The 24,709-nt window shown below is 35.0% G+C and overlaps 1 protein-coding gene across 1 annotated transcript; it reads left to right on the top strand.

The window, feature by feature from the left end:
• LOC109233058 (UDP-glycosyltransferase TURAN) lies at window positions 8,734-14,859 on the top strand. Its single transcript, XM_019398807.1, has 17 exons — window positions 8,734-8,979; window positions 9,053-9,162; window positions 10,369-10,402; window positions 10,785-10,840; window positions 10,947-11,087; window positions 11,515-11,663; window positions 11,761-11,850; window positions 11,942-12,008; window positions 12,082-12,145; window positions 12,219-12,333; window positions 12,892-13,052; window positions 13,147-13,257; window positions 13,335-13,396; window positions 13,491-13,543; window positions 13,671-13,746; window positions 14,221-14,349; window positions 14,559-14,859. The coding sequence occupies exons 1-17, from the start codon at window positions 8,967-8,969 to the stop codon at window positions 14,580-14,582; spliced, it is 1,455 nt and encodes a 484-aa protein (XP_019254352.1). The 5' UTR covers window positions 8,734-8,966; the 3' UTR covers window positions 14,583-14,859.

Below are 24,709 nucleotides of genomic sequence, written 5' to 3'. Positions count from 1 at the left end.
TAAGAGACACCATTGAAGACAATTTTCAAACAGAATGATACATGAACTTCTATTAACGAATTCATAATATATAGTAATTGTGTATACACATGAAACACGCAAAAAAGTAATTGTGATAAAAATAAAATATCTTGGAGCTCCTCCTTGGCTAAAATCATTTCCTCCTGAAGACCATGACTTTCTCTCGTATCCTAGAATGCAGTCACAGGTGCAAGAAAAATCCTGAACAAAACCTCTAGGAAATAATGTTGGCGTATCCGCATGTGCAGCACCTTTGTGATGTTCCATAAGACGGCATGCCGTTATCGTTTGCGCACACTTTGGACAGTTCCGTTACCACCTTTAAGAAATTTCGAAAGATTTGTTAGACAACACATTTTGATACCATAAAAATGGAATGAATTAATCCTATTAATATGCCTTTTTAAAGTCACGATCAAAATGAAGACTAAAGTTACCCCCTTTCACTGCATTCATGCTTTAATCTCATATTACTTTGGTTGGAATAAGATGTGCACTTCAAGAAACTCATAAACTAAATTCCAGAGATAAAGTGTGTTCAGAAGACCTACAAGAAAAACTATATCCTATGAGATGAAGTGTTCATAGTGCAATATCAATTCTATCCCTTTTTCCGTGCACAATAAGGTCAACCTCGTGCGACTTAAACATCTTTAAGTCTATTGAATATCACTGAATTGTGGAAAAAAGAATACAAATTGCAGAAGCAAGATTTAGCTGAACCAACTACTTACTTATTAGTTATTACTGGTCTATGACCACAATAGCAAACAGTGTGGTAGTTTAATATACTCTACAGTTGTCCACTATCTGTAATATAAATAACTGAACTAAAATAACAACAAAAGATAAAATTAGATAATCCAATAGCACAAAATATATCACAGGTTCTGTGAAGTGGTTTTAATTAAAATGCTTTTTATTTGAACACTTGTTGTATATTCTAGATATTTCAAGCAACCACTACTAATGCAAAGGTGTATTAGTGTATTACCAACAAGCTTTTCCGTTCTTTCTTTCCAGGTCTGTTCTTATTTCATCTTTTTTCCCCAGGAAACTTTTTGTAGATCATTCTATATATTAACTGACCAACATATATAGGTCAATTCACTAGTTTCAAATAGCCTTCAACATTTATTTACAGCTTGAACCATTCTTTAAATTTTAATTGCCATCATAGATGACACAATGGAATTACTAAACGAACAAGTAAGAACCAAAAGAGCTGGTTATCCACGATAACAGAGGAAATGCAGTTATATGGTCTTAATTTATATTTTGATGCTTGTAGTAAAATACAACATGCTTGTGGCTATATTTTTCGTGCTCATAAACAAAGTAGAATTCGTGAATTTGCTCAACAATGTGCTAGTGCTGGCCTTCCATTTAGAAAAGTTCCAAAAGATGTTTGTACTAGGTGGAATTCTACTTATGAAATGCTTACAGTTGCTTATGATTATCGGGTGCCTATCCAAAAGGTATTTAATATGCATAATGCTTACCCTGTTGATCAAATTATTGATTCTGATTGGGATGAGATCAGAGAGCTTACTAAATTTTTAGAAAAATTTTATTATGCTACAAAACAATTTTCTGGTATATATTATCCTACTGTTACACAAATATTATGGTATATTTGTGGAATTTCTGTTGTATTTGGTAAGTATAAAAAAATCCAACTTATGCACCGGCCATTAAAGAAATAATTTAAAATTTTAAAAAGTATTTTTTTCCTATTCCCGAAGTTTATTTAATTTCTACTCTACTTAACCCATCCTTAAAACTAAGAGGTGCAAAGGGACTTGTTCGTAAAATTTATGAGAATTTAGAAATTCAAGAAAATGAACAACCATCTCGAAAACTGCCAAGCTAGCATATATTCTTATGCTAGATCAACGTTTGATAAATATAAATCTATGGATACAACTGGTACTGAAACTACTCCTTCTACTTATAAGTCTGGAGCGGAGTTTTATGGGAAGATATGGATGATATAACAGGTTTTGATTCCTCTAATGATGATGAACTTGATTCTTATCGTAATCAAGGATTGGAAAATATTAAAGACGATGAAGGCAAGAAACAACTTTTGTCATAATGGAGGGAGCGTGGCAAGGCTTTTCCAACACTTTCAATTATGGTCCGAGATATCCTGGCTATTCAAGCATCATCAGTAGCATCGGAGAGTGCTTTTAGCGCGGCAAGATTTCAAATTGGAGATCATAGACATTCATTAGCGGAGGACAGTCTAGAGATTTCCGTATTATTTAGAGATTGGATTAATTCAGAAAGAAGAAATCTTGGTTTTGAAAATTAACCACTAGGGAAGAAGAAGAATACAATGAGATACTTACCACTGGGAGCGATGACGGCATGGAGCTCATGGAACATCAATCAACATTGCCAATTCCAGTAGAATGTCCGAGAGATATTATTGATAAGTTACAAAGAAGCTATATAGGAGCTTACAAATATTAGTATGATAATTTGTAATTGGCTACTAAGAGGCCTAGTTCAAACAGAACCCTTCCTAGAAGGTGGCTGCGTAGATTAGGTGCTATTCAAAAGAATTATATTTGCATTTGAGATTTGAAAGTTCTATTAATAAAATAAAACGCTCTAAGCGTTGAATTATTTTTATGAATTGTCTTAGTTACTTAATAGTTAATACTTTGAAATTATATTAAATAAATTATAACTCTATTATAAATTTATATTTACTAGAATATTTCATTACAAGTCTTTTGTTTTAATATTTTAAAATTCTTTACTTAGTTTTCTAATTTTCGTTTTAACATAGTAACATTTAAGTTTATTAAATAAGTCAAAAATCTAGTCGTTGCAAACTTTAAAAACATAGTAATTTTCAAAAAACTAGATGTTTTTTTTATTAAAAAAAATACACTTAAGGCCCATGAACCCGTCCCGTTCAGTCCCGTCCCATCCCGTCCCATCCCGTTTGTTAGCGGGACGGGATGGGACGACCGTTTCGTCCCGTTTGTCCACCGTCCCGCCACCATCCCACTTAAATGTCATCCCGTCCCGTTAATTTCGTCCCGTCCTGTCCCGTTGGACAGCCATAATTAGGGGTGACTGAATATGATAGATTTAGTGGCGACAACAAAAGTCATCACAAATACTTTTGTGGCTTTTACCGGGGCTGTGGCGAAATCACTAGTTTTTGTAGCGACACATTTTTAGTCGTCCCTGATAGGTTGCTTTCAGCGGCGACAACAGTAATCGCTGCTATACCCTAATCTTTTGTAGCGACCATGTGAGTCGCCACTTAAAGTCGCCACTGTAGATCAGCTTTCTTGTAGGTACCCAACTGAAGTATCTTGCAAAATGTATTATTAGTTCAATCTCTTACCAAAAGCTTAATTTCACAGCAGTTACCATTAAATGCGAGCCCCAAAATTCAGTTTCGAGAACCACCAAACTCAATGGTACTTTTGACATCAAAGTATAAACTAAAGATTTTCTCTTTGGTTGCCTTCTCCAATGGTTTCTTGGTTATATGGATAAGAATGAAGAAAATATGATTTGTTTCTCGCTAAGATAGAGGGATGAGGTGGGTGGGTTCTTGTGTTGATTAAGATTATATTATTGATGGCTTGTACCGTTGTACGTTAATTAGGTATTAATGGGTAAAAATTATCAGTAATGAAAGCAACATACTCTGAATAAGAAAGAGCAAAAGAGAGAATAAGGAAAAAGTAAAATTTGGTGAGGTGGCGTCCACCTCACCCAAAATGTCAGGCCACATTGGATTTTAATAAGTGAGCCCTTGTCATGGTGGACTTCCGCTAAAAATAGGGTAATTGTTTCTACTTTACTAACGGTAAGGCTTTAAATGGACCGATAGTATAACGGAGGTTTAAAGCATACTATTTATCAAAGTAAAGAGGTAAATCAGACCCTTTTTCCCTTTTATTATAAATATTAACTCAACATTGGTTTAACTTTAGACTTAACATTGTCATTATCAATTTTTTAGGAAGTATATGGCCAACCTTTTCATTCCGTAATCTCTAAAAGACCAAAAGACTCAACGTATAATATATGGTATTTTGATAAGTCTTTGAAAGGTCGTGATAAAAGTAATATTGCGTTTTGTTTCCAGTATTAGATTATAGAAAATAACCATAATTTTCATAAGATATTCATACATAAGTCCTCATAAATCAAAATAAGACATAAGTAAACTTTTGCAGGACATGATTTCTTTATTTTTTGAGCCAGCTAACTAGAAAGAACATAACATTCATCATCTTTATTGTCTAATTATATTTACGTATATTTCAAAAAAATATATACTTACAGATATAGTTACACGCGCAAAGCGCGTACCCTAAGACTAGTTATACTAAAAGCACGAAGGTCTTTAGTGAAATGTCGTTCGTCTTTTTTACCCTTTTAAAATATGATTCACACTAGACAAAAAAGCCACTTGTTTATTTTTCTAATATTTAAGAAGAGTCATTTAATAAATTTTCTACAATTTAGGAATAAGCATATTAAATTCTTCCTCATTTGAACCATATAAAAAGTCCTAATAAATTCGTTTCCTTATTTATGTAACATAACAACTTTGTTAAAGACAATTAATAGGAAAATCGAAAAATCAAGTCTGTTATAAAACAATAAAAGAAGAAGAAGAGTATTGCAGAGAAAAGTAGAGGGAGAGAATTCTTATTGATTTGGGATGAATTACAATGGAATAGAAACCTCTATTTATAGGGAGAGAGTGACTTAGCCACCAAATAATAAACCCTAGAATCTCTCTAAATATAGACATTCACCATAAATAAAATTCTATTTATAACACTCCCCCTTGAATGTCTATTCAACAGATAATGTGCCTCGTTAAAACCTTAACTAAAATAAAACACAGTGGGAAAAAAATTCTAGAGAAGGAAAAGGAGTACACATATCTAATAATACGCCTTTTGGTTGCCTCGTTAAAAACCTTGCAAGGAAAACCCAGTGGGACAAAACCTTGTAAGGGAAAAAGAGTACAACGCGTATTAACTCCCCCTGATGAGAGCATCAATTCACATACATGAGCATTTGCATTCCAATCTTGTGCACCATCTTCAAAGATCTTTGGTAGATATTTGATAAACAAATTAGCCATATTAACTTGAATGAATATATTGCACCTTGAAATCATCGTTCTTGATAGAGATGAATTGTCTTCATATGATCTTGTTGGAATCGTCAGTTCAATATCTTCACATAGAGGTGAAAACTCTTGCTATCATATTATCATGCATATAATTATAGCAAGATACATTTGTGCACAAATTGCACTGAGGATGTAGTACTTCATTACTATGAATTCTATATGCTTTAAGCAATTTAAATCATTCAAGGATTGTTAAGTCATATAAGCCATATAATAGACTTTAAGTTTTCATGTCATGCTAGACATATAAGATATCGAAAACTGATTGCACATACCATTGACTTTATACTTTCAAGTGTATGAACTACATGTTCAAAACTACATGTCTTTCATAGGAAACCAAATTCTACTTGAATTGTTTCTCCAGACTTGAGATCCTCATATATATTTAGCGCTATTATAGATGTCGTCGACAACCATTTTATACCGGTTCCAACCTCCTTATTTTTCATAAAGACACAACATAGAGATCTCTTCATTCATATATTCAGGTACCTGAATCTCTCATGAGATTTTATGAAGTGTTATGTCATGTGATCTTCTAGATCACTTGCCTCCTTTATTATGATCATTTAGATCATTTGCTCATCTTCTTTGTCAAGAAGTTTGTTTGAAACCGATTTGTCTATACGCTTTAAGCGTACCATAGACTTTGTCCTTCTAGGACTTATTCTAATAGGAGCATTTGCAGTGAGAATATAGTTACTTTCTTTGGGTCAGCAAATGCGTCTGGCATGCTTTGCAATATATTGCAAATGAATTATCCTTTTATGAACTTCAAGTTCATATTATCTTATTCGAGGATCTAGATGTACAAATGATAATTCATTCCACGTAACTTTTTCTCAATTATTTATCATGTCTCCCCCTCATGTTAGAAAAACTAACTTGTTTCCTCAACTTTGAGAACCCATCTTTGTGCGTTATGGTGTTAATCAAAATATACACCGCACATCAATAATAATAAGATGGAATTATTTGGTTTCTGACCCTGAACCACTTATTAGGGGAGAAAATAATATACTTTGGTTTATAATGTATATCAAACCGATATAGATAACTTTGTTCTCACAAGCAATTGTTTAGCTATTAAGTAGAGGCACTTAATAAATTATTTTGCTAAACCAACTGTGATGTAAACCAACTTATCAAGATAAACTGTCTTGAATGGAAAATATGGAAATTATGCACGAAATTAAATTACTGAGCAAGTTACCTCGCAAACACCAGGTTGCAGGTTAATAATAATCTCACATGTAACCATCTAATAGATGCATCTTATGTGGTATATATGGCAGGTGAATGGGCCCATATTCACCTTTGATATTTCCAGAATTCATGGGATTCGATCCCAATTTTGTTGGCTTATTAATTAATGAGAACAAGCAATATTAGAGAATTCGTAAAGAACTTTCTAGTTCTTTAATATTTACCCATATGAGTTCTCTTTTATTTTTGCACATCATACTTAAATTGATATGGCTAAACCAATTATGCCAACTGAATAAATTATCAATACTGATAAACTTCAGATTTACACCATGACGTGTGCAATTATCAATGAACTCCAAGTTTATTATGATATGGGTTTTTATATCAATAAACTTCTACTTTATTGTGGCATTCTTTTATTTATGTAGTACAAATTGGAGAATAAAGTGGGTAGCTTTTCACATACATATTACCCCGCTACAAGTTGTAGTAATAGAAGATATTAAATCTTTCTTTTATTTATAGTCTCAATATAATCAACCGCTTTCGCGTATACTTTGAAAATTGAATAAGTTTCTTTGAGACTTACTACAACACAATACCTTATTGGCAATTAATTGTGTTTCTCCAAAATAGTACAATTGGCTCTTGCAGAGTTCTCAATTAATTTTGTAGTACCACATATTCATCAACACCCATATGGTGAATATCTCTTTTAAAGAGAAAGTTATACCATTATGGTTATGGTTAAAATTATATGCAAGATCTGTTTCTTGCATTACCGTTGTCTTTTAACAATCACAATGCCAAAATATTTTGGCGTACAATAGGTACGTGACCAATGACCATTCATGCCATAATAATGACATTATTTTCTTATATCATCTCAAACCTTCTTTTAGAGGTGAGTGCGGTATATTCACTACCACTAGCACGTTCATATTCTTTGAAGATTGAATATTTATTCATAAATCAGATGTTGTCACATTCACATCATGAATGGACCATAATCATCTATACGTGCTTTACAAAATCTCATGTCAAATCGATGATAAATATTTTTCACAGAGTGAAAGATTATTTTGAGAATCCTTATTGTTCTCATTACCACAAATGATGACGATTATAATTTCGTCTATTGCCACGTCCATATCCATTAATACATTCATAGTAATAATATTGTCTTCTTTCAGACTTATCACATACTGCTATCACATTCTCTTAAGGGAATGAGAATGGAGCAAATTCAATGAGACTGGTTTTCAATTCTTTGCCCACAATCATACATGAATTTGATCATGGCGAGGCATAGAAATTTTACCACTTTAGGTGGTTATAATTTCTTATAAACTTCATTAGAGTTATAATCAAACTTTGTTGTCTTTGCTTGTATTTAAAATTAAAGTATAGAATAAAAGAGAAAAATACGATAAAATACTTACCTTAAATCCAGAATTTAATCATGAAGGAAGTTCATGGAATAATTGACAATCATTATGCTCAATCCCAAAGCTTCTACTCAATTGGTTAGATTCTCGTGCTGATAACGTGTTTTAAAACAATAAAAGAAGAAGAAGAGTATTGCAGAGAAAAGTAGAGGGAGAGAATTCTTATTAATTTGGGATGAATTACAATGGAATAGAAACCTCTATTTATAGGGAGAGAGTGACTTAGCCACCAAGTAATAAACCCTAGAATCTCTCTAAATATAGACATTCACCATAAATAAAATTCTATTTATAACAAAGTCAGTATAGTAAAACCGGTCAAATTTTCAAAAAAAAAGAAAAAGAAAAAGTTAAAAAACTTAGAAGGACATAGGAGAAACTAAAATTGCATCTCTCTCTCAATAAGGAAAGAACTAAAACTTACACAAATTAAAATTATATTGCATCTCTCTACGAACAACGAATTATTATTGAGGAGATATAGAACTTCAAATAAATACTACGGAAAAAGGGTTAAAAATGCCCTAAACTATTGGAAAAAGTTTAAAAATATCCTTCATTCATTTATTGGGCTAAAAACTCCATCCACTTTTTGGTTCACTTATGCCCTTTGACCGTTAGGTCAATGCTGAATTATAAATAATTATTATTTAACTTCCACGTGACAACTTCTTATTGGACGAAATTAAAACATCTAACCTATTAGAAAGACCTACCCATATTTACCCGTTTTTCGAACTAGCCCGCCCCTAATACTAACCCTACCGGAATAAAAAATTCAACTAAAAAATAGACGCACCACATCGATTCAAAAGCATATTTTATATATTGTCACCAAGTTTTTTTTAAACTATTTCGGTATTTTTAGTCCAAAAGAATAACAATTGGGTTCCGCACTCCATTTTTGTCTCAAAGTACCAAACACACCCCAAATTTCTTCACCGATCTCTATCTCTCTCTCTCCGGATCTCCTTCTATCCCCGTCTAGTACTCCACTATAAATCAGTGGAATGATTTGTAACAAACGTTGAGCCAAGAATTTGGTTAACTGTTCCTAATATCAAAACTGTTTCGACGAAGAATTTTTATTTGCAACCATGTCAGGGTCAGGTACGATATTCAATTGATTTGCTTACAAATATCCAAATTCTCAGATCATGATAATTTTAGGAAAATTTGATAGGAGAAAGTGGAGGGAGGATTCGCCACAGTGGTAGGGCAGCAGTGGTGGTCCTCGGCGACATTGGACGTAGCCCTCGTATGCAATATCACGCTCTTTCCCTTGCTCGTCAGGTACGCCAATTCCAGATTTAAAACACCTTTTAATACTCACATACACACATCCATCCAAATTAATGCATTTTTTGACATTTTTAACGTTCTGTTATGAATTAATGTGTTTAATGTTGAGCATTAACCTCTGAACCTGAGTTTAATAGTTTCTGACTGGTTATTAGGTTTATGGTGCAATTAGCTAGATTAATGCCCTTTAGCTATAAATTATATGCTATTTAGTTTTCTGTAGTTAATTTTCTTCCATTAGGATCAGACGTGTAGTTAGCTGGAATTATGACCGTTAGCTATAAATTCATCCAAAGAACATTGTGCAATAGGGTAAAAGTAATTGTTTCTGTGTATATATAAATTTTTGAACCCCCTTGAAATAAATAAAAAACATTTAGTGTAGTGGCAAAAGTGGTTCAGAAATACTGGATCTGACATTTACCGATTTTTCGTCTGGCTCTGCCATTGTGGTCTGCTATCTGTTTGATGACCTTGATTAGGTGGTTATTTTTGGAAATAGAGCAGAAGAAAAATGTGTGAAGATGTGAATTTCTTAGTTGAAGTGGTCATTGATTTAAGCTGTATTTATGTTGACCGAGTTCATTTTAGTTGCAAAAAGACTATCTTTAACATACTCTGGAACTGTCGTTCGTGAGACTTGTAGTAATCTTCGATATCACGATATGTAGAATTGTAGACTGATTTTCTTGGACTTCCAATCTTATTTATTTGGAGGTTAACATTGTGCTGTTGCGTATGCGTCCATTAATTACTAATGTTATTTAGTATCATGGATGCAGATTTGCTGTTGTAAGAGAGAATAGTAAAATCTCTTATCTGTATTAAGTGATTATATATATTTTTGACTTTTGATTTGCACCGGGTGTCGGAGTCTCTAAGAGCCCCGACTAATCCCGGGGGTGCACAGGCCCTCGGCAAGGAGTTTCCCGCAAGTGCACCACTGTTAATTCGGGTTTTACCCAGTCCGATGGCCCTCAGAAATTGTTTGCACCCAGTGGGTTTCGAACTTGAGACCTTGAAAGGGAGCAAACCCCAAGGCTCAAGTCTATTGTCACCAGGCCAACCCCTGAAAGTTTATTAAGTGATTATATATACAAGTGACCATGAGAAAACCATCTTTTTATTTTTCAAAGAAGTGGTTGATTTGATCCAGGGCCCTTTACATTCTTATGTTTATGCATTTATCTTTTGCAGGCTCATCTAGAGGTCGACATTGTTGCATATGGTGGTAAGTGTCATGCAACAACCCAGTTTAAAAGAACAGTTTTATCTGCGTAATGAAGTGAAAAAAGTAAGAGAAGCATTACCGGAGTCTTTCTTAGAGAAGAAGAATGATTTTTTTTATTTATTTTTCTTCCATTTCATTGTCCTAGATAATATTGTAACATTACTGGCTCTACTTGATCAATCTTTCTTCAGATTTACTATTCTTCTACCATTGCAATCTAAGAACATTTTGAAAAGACGTGAAACCAATTTCCAGTCATTGTGTATAATATTGTATTAGTTGACATAAGTGCTAGGTTTAATAATCCAGTACAAACATTATAATTTTTCCTTGACTTTATTCTGCCTGGTTGTTCTGATTTTCAGTTTTTTATCTTGAGTAGGTTCGGACCCTCATTCTGCTTTAAAAGAGCATAAGTCTGTTCACATCCATGAAATGGTAATCACTGAATGGTCTAGCTGTTATTGTGGAGTGAAAAACTCATGAAAGACATACTCTTGGGTTGTGTGAGTTGTTTGACTTCAACTATTTTGCCATCATGCAGACACAGTGGCCATCAAATCCTAGAAGCTTGCCAAGGATACTCCGTCCTCTATTGCTCATATTTAAGCCATTGGTCCAGTTTCTTATGCTTCTGTGGTACTTGTGTGTTAAAATTCCGGCACCTGATGTTTTCATAGTTCAGGTGAGCTATGAAGCTACGTTAGCTACTTTCATATATCATTACATTTAGTGTCTTTTATTTTTTTTAAGAAAAAAAACCAGAAAGCGAAGTTTCTGATATTTTGCGAGCCAAGCATTAAGATGAAGGCTTCTTTTCTTTCTCAAAGTTAACCAGAACCCTTGTCAACACTGAGGTTGGATTCTCATTGGTGCTTGAACTGCTTGTTCTTCCTTAGTTTTCTAACATATTCTATCTGGTGGGTGCTGAGCTTAGCTTTTATTATTATCCACCCAAGTGCTTAAGGCATGTCATATTAGTAGTTGAGGATTTGTCAGGCACAAAACTAAAGTCTTCTTGACCTATATGTTCAGTGAGATGTTCAGGTCACTTGATTTGATGTGCTTGAGCTTTAATTACATCAATTAATACAGAATTTCTCCTTTTCCAGAATCCACCTTCTGTTCCTACACTGGTTGCTGTAAAATTGGCCAGCTGGATTAGACGTTCCGCATTCATTATAGATTGGCATAACTTCGGATATACTCTTCTAGCATTGTCTCTCGGGAGAAATAGTCGGTTTGTGGCTTTGTATCATTGGTAATTTGTTCATCCTCGTAAGTTATAAAACTCCATTTGGGTTTAGCATCTGGTTTGTGAACTGTGCAAGTAAAACAAAATTTGGATATTTGGATAGGATTGAGAAGCATTTTGGGAAAGTGGCTAATGGTTCCTTGTGTGTGACGAAGGCAATGCAACATGAATTGGCTCAAAACTGGGGAATTAGGTAGGCCATTGAGTTACTTGGAATATCTAACATTCTTATTTTCTTTGTTTATTGACTTGTGCATCATCTTTTGTACTTTCTGGATTTCCAGTGCCACTGTTCTGTATGATCAGCCTCCTGAATTTTTCCGACCTGCTTCTTTGGAGGAGAAGCACAAGGTGAATTATCTAGTCCACAACTTCCCTAAGATTATACATACTTTATAATTTAATCTTCAAGTGTCAATTGCAGTTGTTTTGTAGGATTGATAAGAGTCTGAGAACGCCTTACAGCCTTCAAGATTGTCTTAGCAATGGTACTGTAATGAGAATTTCCTAGTGATGTGTTGTTTGTGATGAAGAATTGATATGAATATGGCATTTTTGCAGAGGTACTAACAACAGACAATGACAATCCTAATGTAACTCTATTTACAACTCAGACTGGCTCAGATATTTCCTTGAAGTGGAACAGACCAGCGCTCATCGTAAGCAGTACGAGCTGGTGAGTTGTTTGTAAACTTAATTTAATAGCCTATTGTGTTCCGACACAGTCAACCTTTTCTTTTTTTTTTTTAATCACAAATTTTATCCTCATATAATGTGAGCATGACCTTTCTTCTTGGATACCTTTTGCCCTAATCTTCATCCTGGTTTTCAGAAAATCAAAACTTGATAGTGGTGATCTACAGTGTTAAGTTGTCTCACATTTGTGGGATGTGGGGTTGGTCTCCTTACATGGTCTTAAGCAATCCTCACCTCATGAGCTAGCTTTTTTGGTTGCGTTAGGCCGAACGTCCATGTCTTTACATACAGCAAACTTGAACTTAATCGCTATCAGTTCAATGTTTCTGAATATCAAGAAATTATGGGTCAAGATGATTGGTCAAAACAAAAATCAAACAGATAATGGAAGAGTTCTGTCTCTTATTTGTACCATGTGCTGAAAAATTCTGTTTCTTATTTGAACCATGCGGTCATGCTCCTATTTCAAAATGCAAAGATGGTAAAACAGTTTCAGCTATCGGTGATAGATACATGACATTACAGTACTGATTTGTAGGACACCGGATGAAGATTTTAGCATTCTCCTAGAGGCAGCACTAATGTATGATAGAAGGGTTTCTGCATTACTGAATGAGGATGACCTAAAGAGGGAGGAAGTTCTCTGGCAGGAAATCAAGGGTGGGAAGCAATACCCTAGGTTATTATTTATAATTACAGGTAGCTTCCCTCATGTGTCAAAGAGAAATTTTACTTCTTATTTTGTTGGCTAACTTTAGCAGACATGTTATTCTTACTCTGGGTTCTTTTGAAGGCAAAGGGCCTGAAAAGGAAAAATATGAACAGAAGATAGCAAAACTCAACCTTAAACGTGTAGCATTTCGTACTATGTGGTTGGCGCCAGAGGATTACCCATTGCTTCTTGGTATGAGAGCTACCGACCTGTGTCATCTTCTTGTGTTCACCCTAAAATTGTCTCAAATCCTTGGTTCCCTTGTATAGGATCAGCAGACCTTGGTGTTTGCTTGCATACTTCCTCTTCGGGTTTGGATCTTCCAATGAAGGTTTGGTTTCCAAATTCTTATAGAGCACAAGTCAATTTTTTTCCCGTGCTGCTTAAAACTTCTGTAGGCCTCATTATTGTAATTTTCCTTTCAGGTTGTGGATATGTTTGGCTGTGGATTACCTGTCTGTGCTGTTTCCTACTCTTGGTAAGATGCATGAACACGCGTTCCCCTTTTTCCTTTTCATTTCCTATGGCCTCGACATTTGGAAGTCCTTAAAAGTATATACCATGAAAAGTTGCATGTTGACCTTTCTTCACTGCCCTTTATCAAGTATCAACGAGCTGGTCGAAGTTGACAAGAACGGCCTACTCTTCTCTTCATCATCGGAACTGGCTGATCAATTTTTGGTAAGCTCCTAAATAGGCAAAAATGGACCTTCTATCTCTTTCTTTGTTCTTTTATGTTAGTTTTACATTGTAGATTTTCTTAGATTCAGTGACACTCAAGATATTGCCACAGCAAAGCCCCCAGGGCTTTGGTCTAGTAGTAAGAGCGCAACATGTGATGTGTAGGTTAGGCGCAGGGGTTCGAATGTTGCTGCAGATAGAAGCCTGGTTTTTAAGTGGATAAGGGTAGAGGGGGCCCCATTGTAGTTTCAAACTGCGCGTCACTGGCCCTCCAGATTTCTCGGTAATAAAAAAAGATATTGCCACAGCGAACATTATCAAGTATCGATCCCCTCAAACGATTTATGCTTCATACTTGCATGTCTGGACTTGTTATGTACCTTATTCTAGCATTAGCAGTTCCTAGAGTTAACCAGTGAGCTTACTTCATGAGAATATTCTATTATATTTGCTTAACTGTGAAAACCTGTGCAGATGCTGTTTAAGGGATTCCCAGGTGAAAGTGATGAGTTGAAGTCGCTGAGACAGGGAGTATTGGCAAGCAGATCTTCTGTTAATTGGGCTACAGAATGGGAAGAAAATGCCAAACCCTTAATATCCAGGGCAAGTAGATTTTTGCATACATTTTTTGCGTCTCTTTTTCCTCCTCCTTAGTAAGATGGTCTTGTTCATTGTGTTGCAAATGGCATTTAGATATCATGTATTTAAATGGCATCTAAATACAGCATGCGGCATGCATTATTCAGATATAACTAAACTCTAACGAAAAAAATGTTCAACTACTCTTGACAGTCTGGTATTTAATTATGCAGGTTATCTTTGAGAACTCGAGCTGATTTCAAAGTGAAAATTTCAGAACTCCAATGTCTATTATCCCGCGTTTCTCAAGGATTTTGGAAATTATACGTTCACATAGTGTCGGGCTGCACAGAGCAAAAGAGGGTCCCTGCTACCCCACCCCCATCCCCTCCCAGGCTCCGCAGAGCAACCAATTTTTGTTGAGCTATTAGGATCATTAGTCACATATTTCTATTTTGGTATTGTCAGAACTGTAGTTGTATAGCTGTAGAAGTGGACATGATACACTTGAAAATTCACTTGCCTTTACCTCTCTTTTTTCTTCTTAGTAGTTTAACTTCGTTGTTTGGAAAACATATACTATGTATTAGGGAAAAACAGGCCTGCAATTTTGACTGGTAAATGGGGTGGCGCAGGCAGTGAAATTTCATTCCCCCCCCCCAGATTACTGCTTTTCTTGAAAGAACAGAGAACAGCAAAACATTTAATGTAAACTAATAATAGATTAATTGGCCAGGTAGAGTTAATAGCTAAAAGATTGTGAATGTTCTTTTGTGAACTATTCTGTAAGCTGACTTCGCCCATCATTATTCTTTCCTCCTTACCCTGAACATGTGGCTATGAATGATCATTTATCCAGCAACATATTCCAGAATGCATTTTGTGTCCCAGAATACACATTTTGTGTGTTGTTCGAGGGTTTTGGGGGGGGGGGGGGGGGGGGGAGGAAGAGAAATAGTGTTTGTGTATTTGATAGCTGTAATACAAGATAGGCACAATAACAGCTTTAGTCCTTGTTGGTATTATTGAGGTCTCTAAATACAAACAATTAATATATGTGAATAACGTTTCCGGAAAATAATATGATAAATGATGTAACAAATAGGTTTATTGCAAATAGAGGAGCTCTACGAAAGTGTCACGCGATAGGAGGAAGCTCTATAACAAGCTTAAGAATAGCAATAATATATAAGAGTGAATGTTGAGCCTCTAATGCTCGATATATCCATTAAAAGGAGTATTAGAGAAAGAGAAATGTTAAATAAAAATTAGACAAAATTACCAATAATCACATCCGCGGGACGGTTTAACTAGCATACACATAAAGAATAAAATAAGGGAAACTTGCTTGAGATAATTTAATTATGTTTACTTAGACCTCTATATGCACTAATTTATAAATGGGAAACTATCGTCATTGAAAATATGAAAGAGATACGAATTAAACCTAAAAATCGCATTGAGAGAACTCTCAGAGTGTTATAAGCAATAAAAGAAGAAAAGAGTATTGCAGAGAAAAGCAGAGATAGCGAATTCTTATTGATTTGGGATGAATTACAATGAAATAAAATCCCTCTATTTATAGGGAAAAAGTGACTCATCATAAATAAAATACTATTTATAACACTCCCCCTTGAATGTCTATTCAACAGATAATGTGCCTCATTAAAATCTTAATTAGAATAAAATTCAATGGGAAAAAGTTCTAGTAAACGAAAAAGAGTACACATATCTAACAATACGCCTTTTCGTTGCCTCGTTAAAAATCTTGCAAGAAAATTCAGTGGGACAAAACTTTGTAAGGAAAAAAGAGTACAATGTGTATTAACTCTCCCTGATGACACAATCAATTCACATCTTTGAGCCTTCATATTTAAATCTTGTGAACCCTCTTCAAAAGATCGTTGGTAGAGATTTGATAAACAAATCAACCATATTAACTTGAATGAATATGTTGCACTTGAAATCATCATTCTTGATAGATATGTAATGCCTTCATATAATGTCGTGGAATAGCCTTTTCAATATCTCCATAGAGGTAAAAAAAATTTCGCTATCACATTATCATGCTTATAGTTATATCAAGATACATATGTGCACAAATTGCACTTGGTATGTGGTACTTCAGGACCAAGAATTGTATATGCTTTATGCGATTTACATCCTTCATGTTGATTAAACAATGACAGGAACATCGAATTTGTGTACCTGTTAACAACAGCAGAAGTTTTTGCAGAATCCGTTCCAATCAATTGCCTTAATCCGACTTCGTCTCTCTTGGAAACGAAGTTCTTGTTTATGACATAAAGGAAAGAGAGGGGTTCCAAGAGAAAAAATTGTCGCTCAAATTCAATCGCACGTTCCCATTATCTCTGTAACGTGCAATAGTTTTTTTATTTATTTATCTGTGTTTTAACTTCCCTAGCTAACCTCTTTAAGGTTTTATCTTCTATATATGGATACGGTCAGTCCATATGGGCGACCGTGACCCAAACCGAATATCCAACATCTCCTACTTCGCACATGATGGGCTAGACCCAAGCTAGTGCCATGTGAATAACACACATAATTCATACTGGTAAATAAATCGTGAGACCTGCAAGCATTAAGAGCTACAATATTCTTACACCATTTAAAGTTGTTTTATAGCTCTATGTAGAAATCCAATCACATGCGAAAAGGATTCACTACTGCCATGAGAATCTTATTATCACTCGCAATACCCCAAACATTGTTGGCTACTCTAGTAGCTAGTTATCTGATCCTTCATCCTCTAAAAGAGGTGAACTTGAGTTCATATATAACATTGTATCCACAATTACACCCAATACCATCATGGTAAGTGTAATGGTCAACCTACGAATACAAATTAAATCAAAAATATTGTTTGTCTTCCCTTTCTACTCAAATCTTTCCATTCCAAATCAACTGCTTTTCTAGACTGCACTGCATCGCCGAATCACTCATGGCTATTAGTGATATGCTAAAGTAGCAACACCGATTGACACTTCAAGAAACAGTAAAAGGTCAAAGGGTATTCCAATAAAAGTTAATGTAACTTCTTTGGGATCTCACACAATGAAGAAGCAGGGATTCATTCTTCCATTATCCCATTGGTCGATAGCACACGTGGTATGAAACACATGTTACAGCGTTCTCACCTTATATTGGCGCGTGTGTCTTATTTTAATCATTCAACACCGTACAGATCTTGGTCTAGACACCTTCAAGTGTCTAACCCGATTTTCTCACTTCAATAATCCTTAAACCATCTTCTTAGAGAAACTCACATCTGGCTTACAAAATAAGTCATAATCGAATAGTGAAATTCGTAAGTCTGATTAGTTGTCAAGAACGACCTCTACAAGTAAATATAATCTCGCATTATCCAAGGTTCTATAAGGTCTCATATCTTCACGATTCTTAACGTAAGAGGTGATTGCTCGTGTGATAGAGCCAATCTCACGGCTTGTTCGACACACTTTATCAACAAAACATTCATCACATGTATACGAGATATAAGCATAATTCAAGAGTAAAATATTGATGAGCATATTATAATTCTAAAGTCATTTTACAATACATAAATACGTTCATATCCTTGGCAAACCTAGAGCCATAACATGTTTTTCAAACAAGTCTCTAGATATCGCCTTTGTAAAAGGATCAGCTATCATGCTTCGCGTAGGAATGTACTGTAAATTTATCTCTCCACTTGCTACCATGTCTCTTACAAAGTTATACTTGATGTCAATGTGTTTGGTCTTGCTGTGATTCTTAGGATCTTTTGTATATGCAATAGCCGCTTGACTATCACAATATAGAGTCATGGGACCCTGAGAGTTCTTTGTAATATCCAAATGCTCAAAGAATCTCTTCAACCAAACAGCTTCTTGTACTGCAGACGCACAAGCCACGAACTCAGCTTCCATTGTTGAAAGGGCTGTACAGGTTTGTTTCTTACTTTTCCATGATATAGCACCACCATTAAGTAAGAAGGCATAACCGGATGTTGATTTTCTATCATTCCGATCACCAGCCCAATCAGCATCTGTATATCCTCTCAAGTATAAATCATTTCCACTATAACATAGTGAATAATCTGCAGTTCCCTTCAGGTATCTGAAAATTCTCTTCACAGCTTTCCAATGATCTCTTCCAGGATTGGATTGATACCTGCTAACCAGACCTACGGCATAACAAATGTCTGGGCGAGTACACATCATAGCGTACATCAAGCTCCCGACAGCACTTGAATATGGAACTCGAGACATGTCTTCCTTTTCATTTTCAGTCTTGGGACACATTTCAAGGCTTAAAGTTTCACCTCTCGCTATAGGAGTATCCATGGATTTGCAACCATTCATGCGAAAACGCTCCAAAATTTTCTTTATATAAGTTTCTTGAGATAGACTCAATAACTTTTTGGAACGGTCTCTTTGGATCTTAACTCCAAGGATATAGTCTGCCTCGCCCATATCTTTCATGTCAAATGACTTTGAAAGCCATGACTTGATAGTTTTCAAATACTCCAAATTGTTTCCGGCCAATAAAATATCGTCCACATAAAGAGAAAGAATTACAAACATCCCATTGGACTTCTTCACATAAATGCAATGGTCTTCATTGATCATGGTGAAATCATATGAGATCACCTCCTTGTGAAATCTCAAATACCATTGCCTTGAAGATTGCTTCAGGCCATAAATAGATCTTTTCAATTTACAGACCTTCTTTTCTTGGCCTTTAACGATGAAGCCTACAGGTTGTTCCATGTAGATTTCTTCGTTTAGTTCTCCATTGAGAAAAGCTGTCTTCACGTCCATTTGATGTAATTCCAAATCCAAACGTGCAACAATAGCCAAAAGTAAGCGAATTGAGGTAAACTTCACAACTGGTGAAAATGTTTCCTCATAATCATTCCAGCTTCTTGAGTAAAGCCTTTTGCCACCAATCGTGCCTTGTATCTTTCTATTGACCCATCCGCTTTGCGTTTAACTTTGAGAACCCATTTGTTCCCAATGGCTCTACGCCCAGACGGAAGATCAACTAGATCCCAGACTTTGTTGGTTTTCATGGACTCTAATTCTTCTTTCATTGCTTTCATCCACTCATCTTTTCCAGGGCTCGATAAAGCCTCAGTCACATACTTTGGCTCATCCATTTCTGTGGGAGATACCAAGAAAGCATAATCTTCAATTTCATAAGTATGTTTGGGTATATTTTTCCTGGCACTCTTTCGTAGTTGAAATTCAGGTTCGTCAGAAGGATTTTGGGATTGGGAGTTCCCACTCCCACTCCCACTCGGATCAAGAATAAGATCTTGATCAATTTGATTATCAACTGTGTCAGAAGACACTTGTTGACTATCTGAGTTCAACATTTCATAAAGAGGCTCTCCATTCTTTACCTCGCCCTTCTTTGAAAAATCATTTTCCAGAAATGTGACATCTCGTGATTCAATCTCAGTAACACTTCCATCCTCTAATTCACTAGTGAACACATACCCTTTGAAGTGTTCTGAATATCTTATAAAGACACATTTCTTGCCTTTTGGACCTAATCTACACAACTTGCTAAAAGAATCTTTTACATATGCAGCACAACCCCAAGGTTGTAAATCCTTTAAGTTTGGTTTATGACCAGTCCATAGCTCATAAGGAGTGGAAGAAACTAATTTAGAAAGCACTTTGTTCAATATGTAGGTTGCAGTCAATAACGCATCTCCCTAAAAGGAGATAGGTAAATTTGCCCACGCCATCATGGACCTTATCATGTCTAGTAGTGTTCTATTCCTCCTTTCTGCTACACAATTTTGTTGAGGTGTGTACGTAATGGTTAACTGTCTGGTGCTTCCCTTTTCATTACACAATTCTTCAAATTCTTTTGATAGATATTCACGCCCTCTATTGGTTCTTAAGGTCTTAATCCTTTTGTCTAATTGATTCTCAACTTCATTCAAATATTTCTTAAAGCATTCAAGTGCTTCAGATTTATGAGAAATCAAATGGACATAACCAAAGCGTTTGAAATCATAAATGAACGTAATGAAATATAAAGCACCAGTCCTAGCCCTCACATTCATTGGACCATAGATATCAGAATGAATTAATTGCAGTGGAAAATCAACTCTCTTAGCCTTTCCAAATGGTTTACGTGTAATCTTTCCAGCAAGACAATTTTCACAAGTTGGCATTTCAATTTTAGATAAAGAACCTAAATGTCCTTCCTTAGCCAATCTATTCATTCGATCCTGCCCTATGTGACCTAATCTTACATGACATGTAATAACATCAACATCATTGTTACTAGAATAACATGCCATAACACAACGGTTAACATAATACTTATACGTAGAAGGATTACAATCTAACACAATAAAACCATCATAAAGATGTCCAAAACCATAAAAAACACTATCTTGAGTATTTTTAAGACCGTTGCGACTAAAGTTCAAATTGAAATCTAAATTTAGAAGAACAGACACAGAGACTAAGTTTCGTCGAATCTCTGGAACATATAGGACGCCATGCAACATCAAAGATCGGCCACCACGCATGACCATTCTGCAAGTGCCTATCCCTTTGACTTCAAGCTTTGCATTATTTTCCACATATACATGTTTTGATCCAGGTGGAGCTCGACGAAACTCTACAAACGCTTCTCTATCGCGACTCACATGGTCGGTGGCCCCTGAGTCTACAATCCACATAGGATAAGATTCAATTAGTAAAAAAGTTCTAGAAACATATATAGCACTAAGAGATGCATTTTGAAATGCTACCTTTTTCGGCTCAGTGCACTCACGAGCAAAATGCCCTTGGACTTGGCAATTGTAGCACTTCATCTTGCTATTGTCTTTCTTCTTGTAGAACCAATTTTCTTTCTTGAAATTTGGCTTGTTTCTTTTCTTAGAGGATCGTTATCCGGTCTCCTTACCCTTTCCGTTATTTTTCATGCTCCACATAATGGGCAACATCAGCAAAAGTTTTGATGCTATCATTCTGGGTCAAGTTAACCTTTAGATGTTCCCAATTATTGGGAAGAGACCGAATCACTGTGTGAACCTGCTGCTCATCAGAGAGAACATGGCCAGCACTTTTGATTTGAGCAATCATATTTGACATCACCCTTAGATGTAGCTTGACACTGTGATCATGACGCTTTTTGTACGTGTCAAACTTGATTGTCAGCTGTGGAAGGTGAGTCACAATTGTACCCCCATATGCCTCTCTTAAATGTGCACACGTGGCTTGAGCAGTAGGATATTGCTCACATTCGTAGATGAGATCATCAACAACTGAGCTTACAATAATTCCACATGTAGTGGAATCTTTCTTTCTCCAAATATTATAAGTTTCCAGATTCCTCATGTGTTGGGCAGTGTTACCCTCCTCTGGGTGACTCATAGCATGGTTAATACTTTCAAGAGCATCTTGCTCTTCGAGTACATACCACATTTTACGACTCCAGATGTCGTAATTTTCACCATTCAGTTTGTCACCCATGTTCAAGTTAGCAATGATACTTTTCGATGCCATGTCTGTTATTAGAGATAATTTTACAAGTTTAACTCATCAATATATACTTCAGTCAATTTATGCATGTGATTACACACTCAAGTAAATTAATTATAATATTAATTCTACATTTAGTATAGAATCGAACGGCCACTCCGTTTCCATTCATCATCTATATCTAAATATTTTAATTAATATTAAAATCACTTCTTAGTGTGTACATTATTTCAAGTCTCAATCCATTACAAAAAAATATAATAAACAATGTATGTAACTGCTGAGACAAATAACATAATTTAAATTTTATTAAGATAAAATACATAATAACAATTTACATGTTTGCTAGGACATACATGTACCAATCGAACACTAACTCTTTCTCATATACGCTAAAAGGTGCACTAGGCCAAACATCATGATAAATCTCAATTAAATTTTCACCCAAGGATCTCGAAGAGAGTTTGCTAAAATAGCTAATGCTTCCCAATCAATAATTTCTATGTAATTAGCCAATTCAGCTCTTTTTAACCTAAAAAGGTGTACATGTTCAGGAATGGAAGTATCAGGGCCTATTTTAAATTCCCTAAGCTCCCTAAATTTCTTTTCTCCTTCTCTTCGTTCAGCCTTCGATTCCTTAACTCATTTTGCCTCGCCTTTGGGACATTCTTGATGACTTCAGGCTCCGAATCTGAATCATTATAGAAATAAGTCCTGCGACAACGTATCCTTCTACGTTGTCCTCTTCCTTGACTTTGAGAACTTCCACTTGGAGTAATTCGATCTTGTCCCTGTTCAGCCATATCTGAAATAGGACCAAGAAAATACTTAGAATGGTTAAAATCATTCAATGTGACAACACATGTCACATACTCGTAGAAGAAAAATTAACTCTAAAGGATAACAGCTAAACTAGTATATATATATATATATATATATATATATATATATATATATATATATATATATATATATATATATATATATATATATATACACACACAAAAAAAAAAAAAAAAAATATACCCATTAATAAGGAGTCATCCTTTTTTGGAAAGTCAAACGGAGGTTCAATTAATCGAATTCATGGCAAAGTTGTCATAATGTGATGAATCTCTTTACAATTTTAGAAATTCATAGGACAATTAAATAAAACTATATTTTTCAAACAGTAAATAGTTCATCCTGTAAAGGCACTATGTCTATATTTCAATGAGAACATAATAGATGCTTTCACCAGTAAATACTCACTGATGCTTTCCACAATATAACCAAAAGGGATCCATTGAATTTGGTGTCAGCAACTAATGTCTCATCGAGAATTAAACATTATATTTGTTTTCCATGTTCAAAATTTATTGAACAGTGAAAAAGAAAAAAAAATACAAGGTTACACGTAATCATTAACAATTCTAGGATAAGACCTTGTTTTGCTTTTATATTGTATCCAGAATACATGAATACTTATAACACAGGCCAACAAAGATCACAATATTTAGCCTGAAAAGGCCCACGAAACATTCTAACCAGCAAGCATAGAATTCTAATTTCATAGGTCTTAAGCATTTTATTTTATTTTTTTAAGGAAATACATTAAAGGGCCATAAAATTTACCTACAATTGAATAGTGAGATTCTGGTGCAGACAGACATCACATTGAAAAAAAAGATGTCTGCACTTTTAATCCATACTTTTCAAAATCTCTTACAACTCCATTATTATCACGTAAAAGCCAACAATTTCATCATTGTTTTTCAAATTTTGGATTTCATCCAACACATAGCAATAATTGACAAAAAACACAAAACCCAACAATGTTCTTCAGATAAGAAGTTTCAAGACTTGGAAGCAATTAAAAAAAACTTGGCTCTGATACCATTGTTGATTAAACAGTAATAGGAATGTCGAATTTGTATACCTGTTAACAACAGCGGAAGTTTTTGCACAATCTGATCCAATCAATTGTCCGAATCCGACTTCGTCTCTCTTGGAAACGAAGTTCTTGTTCACGATCTAAATACCTTATTTTTGTTTATCACAGTGTATTTTCTTGAGGGAGAATCACTTCATTGCCTTTTTCTATGTTGAGGAAGAAAGATATATAAAGGAAAGAGAGGGGTTTCAAGAGAAAAAACTGCCGCTCACATTCAATCGCACGTTCCCATTATCTCTCTAACGTGCAGTAATTTTTTTAAATTATTTATGTGTATTAACTTCCCCAGGTAACTATCTCCTCTAAATGGGTAGGGTCAATCGATATGGGCGACTCGCGACCCAAACCCCATATCCAACACTTCAGGATTGTCATACAAATTAAGTCATATAAGCCATATAAATAGACTTTAGATGCATATCAAGTTTTCATGTCATGCTAGACATATAAGATAGATAAAAGGGATTGCACATACCATTGACTTTATACTTTCAAGTATTTGAACTGCAGGTCCAAAACTACGTGTCTTTCATATAAAATCAATTCTACTTGAATTGTTTCTCCAAACTTAAGATCCTCACATATATTTAGCGTTATCATAGATCTAGTCGACGAAAATTTTATATCGGTTGCAACCTCCATTTTTTCATAAAGACATAACATAGAGATATCTTCATTCATATTTTCAAGTGCCTGAACCTCTCTTGAGATTTTATGAAGTGTTATGTCATGTGATCTTCTAGATCACTTGCCTCCTTATTATAATCATTTTAATCATTTGCTCATCTTCTTTATCAAGAATTTTATTTAAAATCGATTTTCTATACAATTTAAGCGTACCATAGATTTTGTCCTTCTAGGACTTATTTTAGGAGTATTTGCAGTGAGAACATAATTACTTTCTTTGGGTCAGCAAATGCATCTGGCATGCTTT

This window comes from Nicotiana attenuata, chromosome 10 (genome assembly GCF_001879085.1).
Source record: "Nicotiana attenuata strain UT chromosome 10, NIATTr2, whole genome shotgun sequence".
Taxonomy (NCBI): domain Eukaryota; kingdom Viridiplantae; phylum Streptophyta; class Magnoliopsida; order Solanales; family Solanaceae; genus Nicotiana; species Nicotiana attenuata.
The sequence above is the reverse complement of the archived record's forward strand: the minus strand, read 5'-3'. Positions and strand labels throughout refer to the sequence as shown.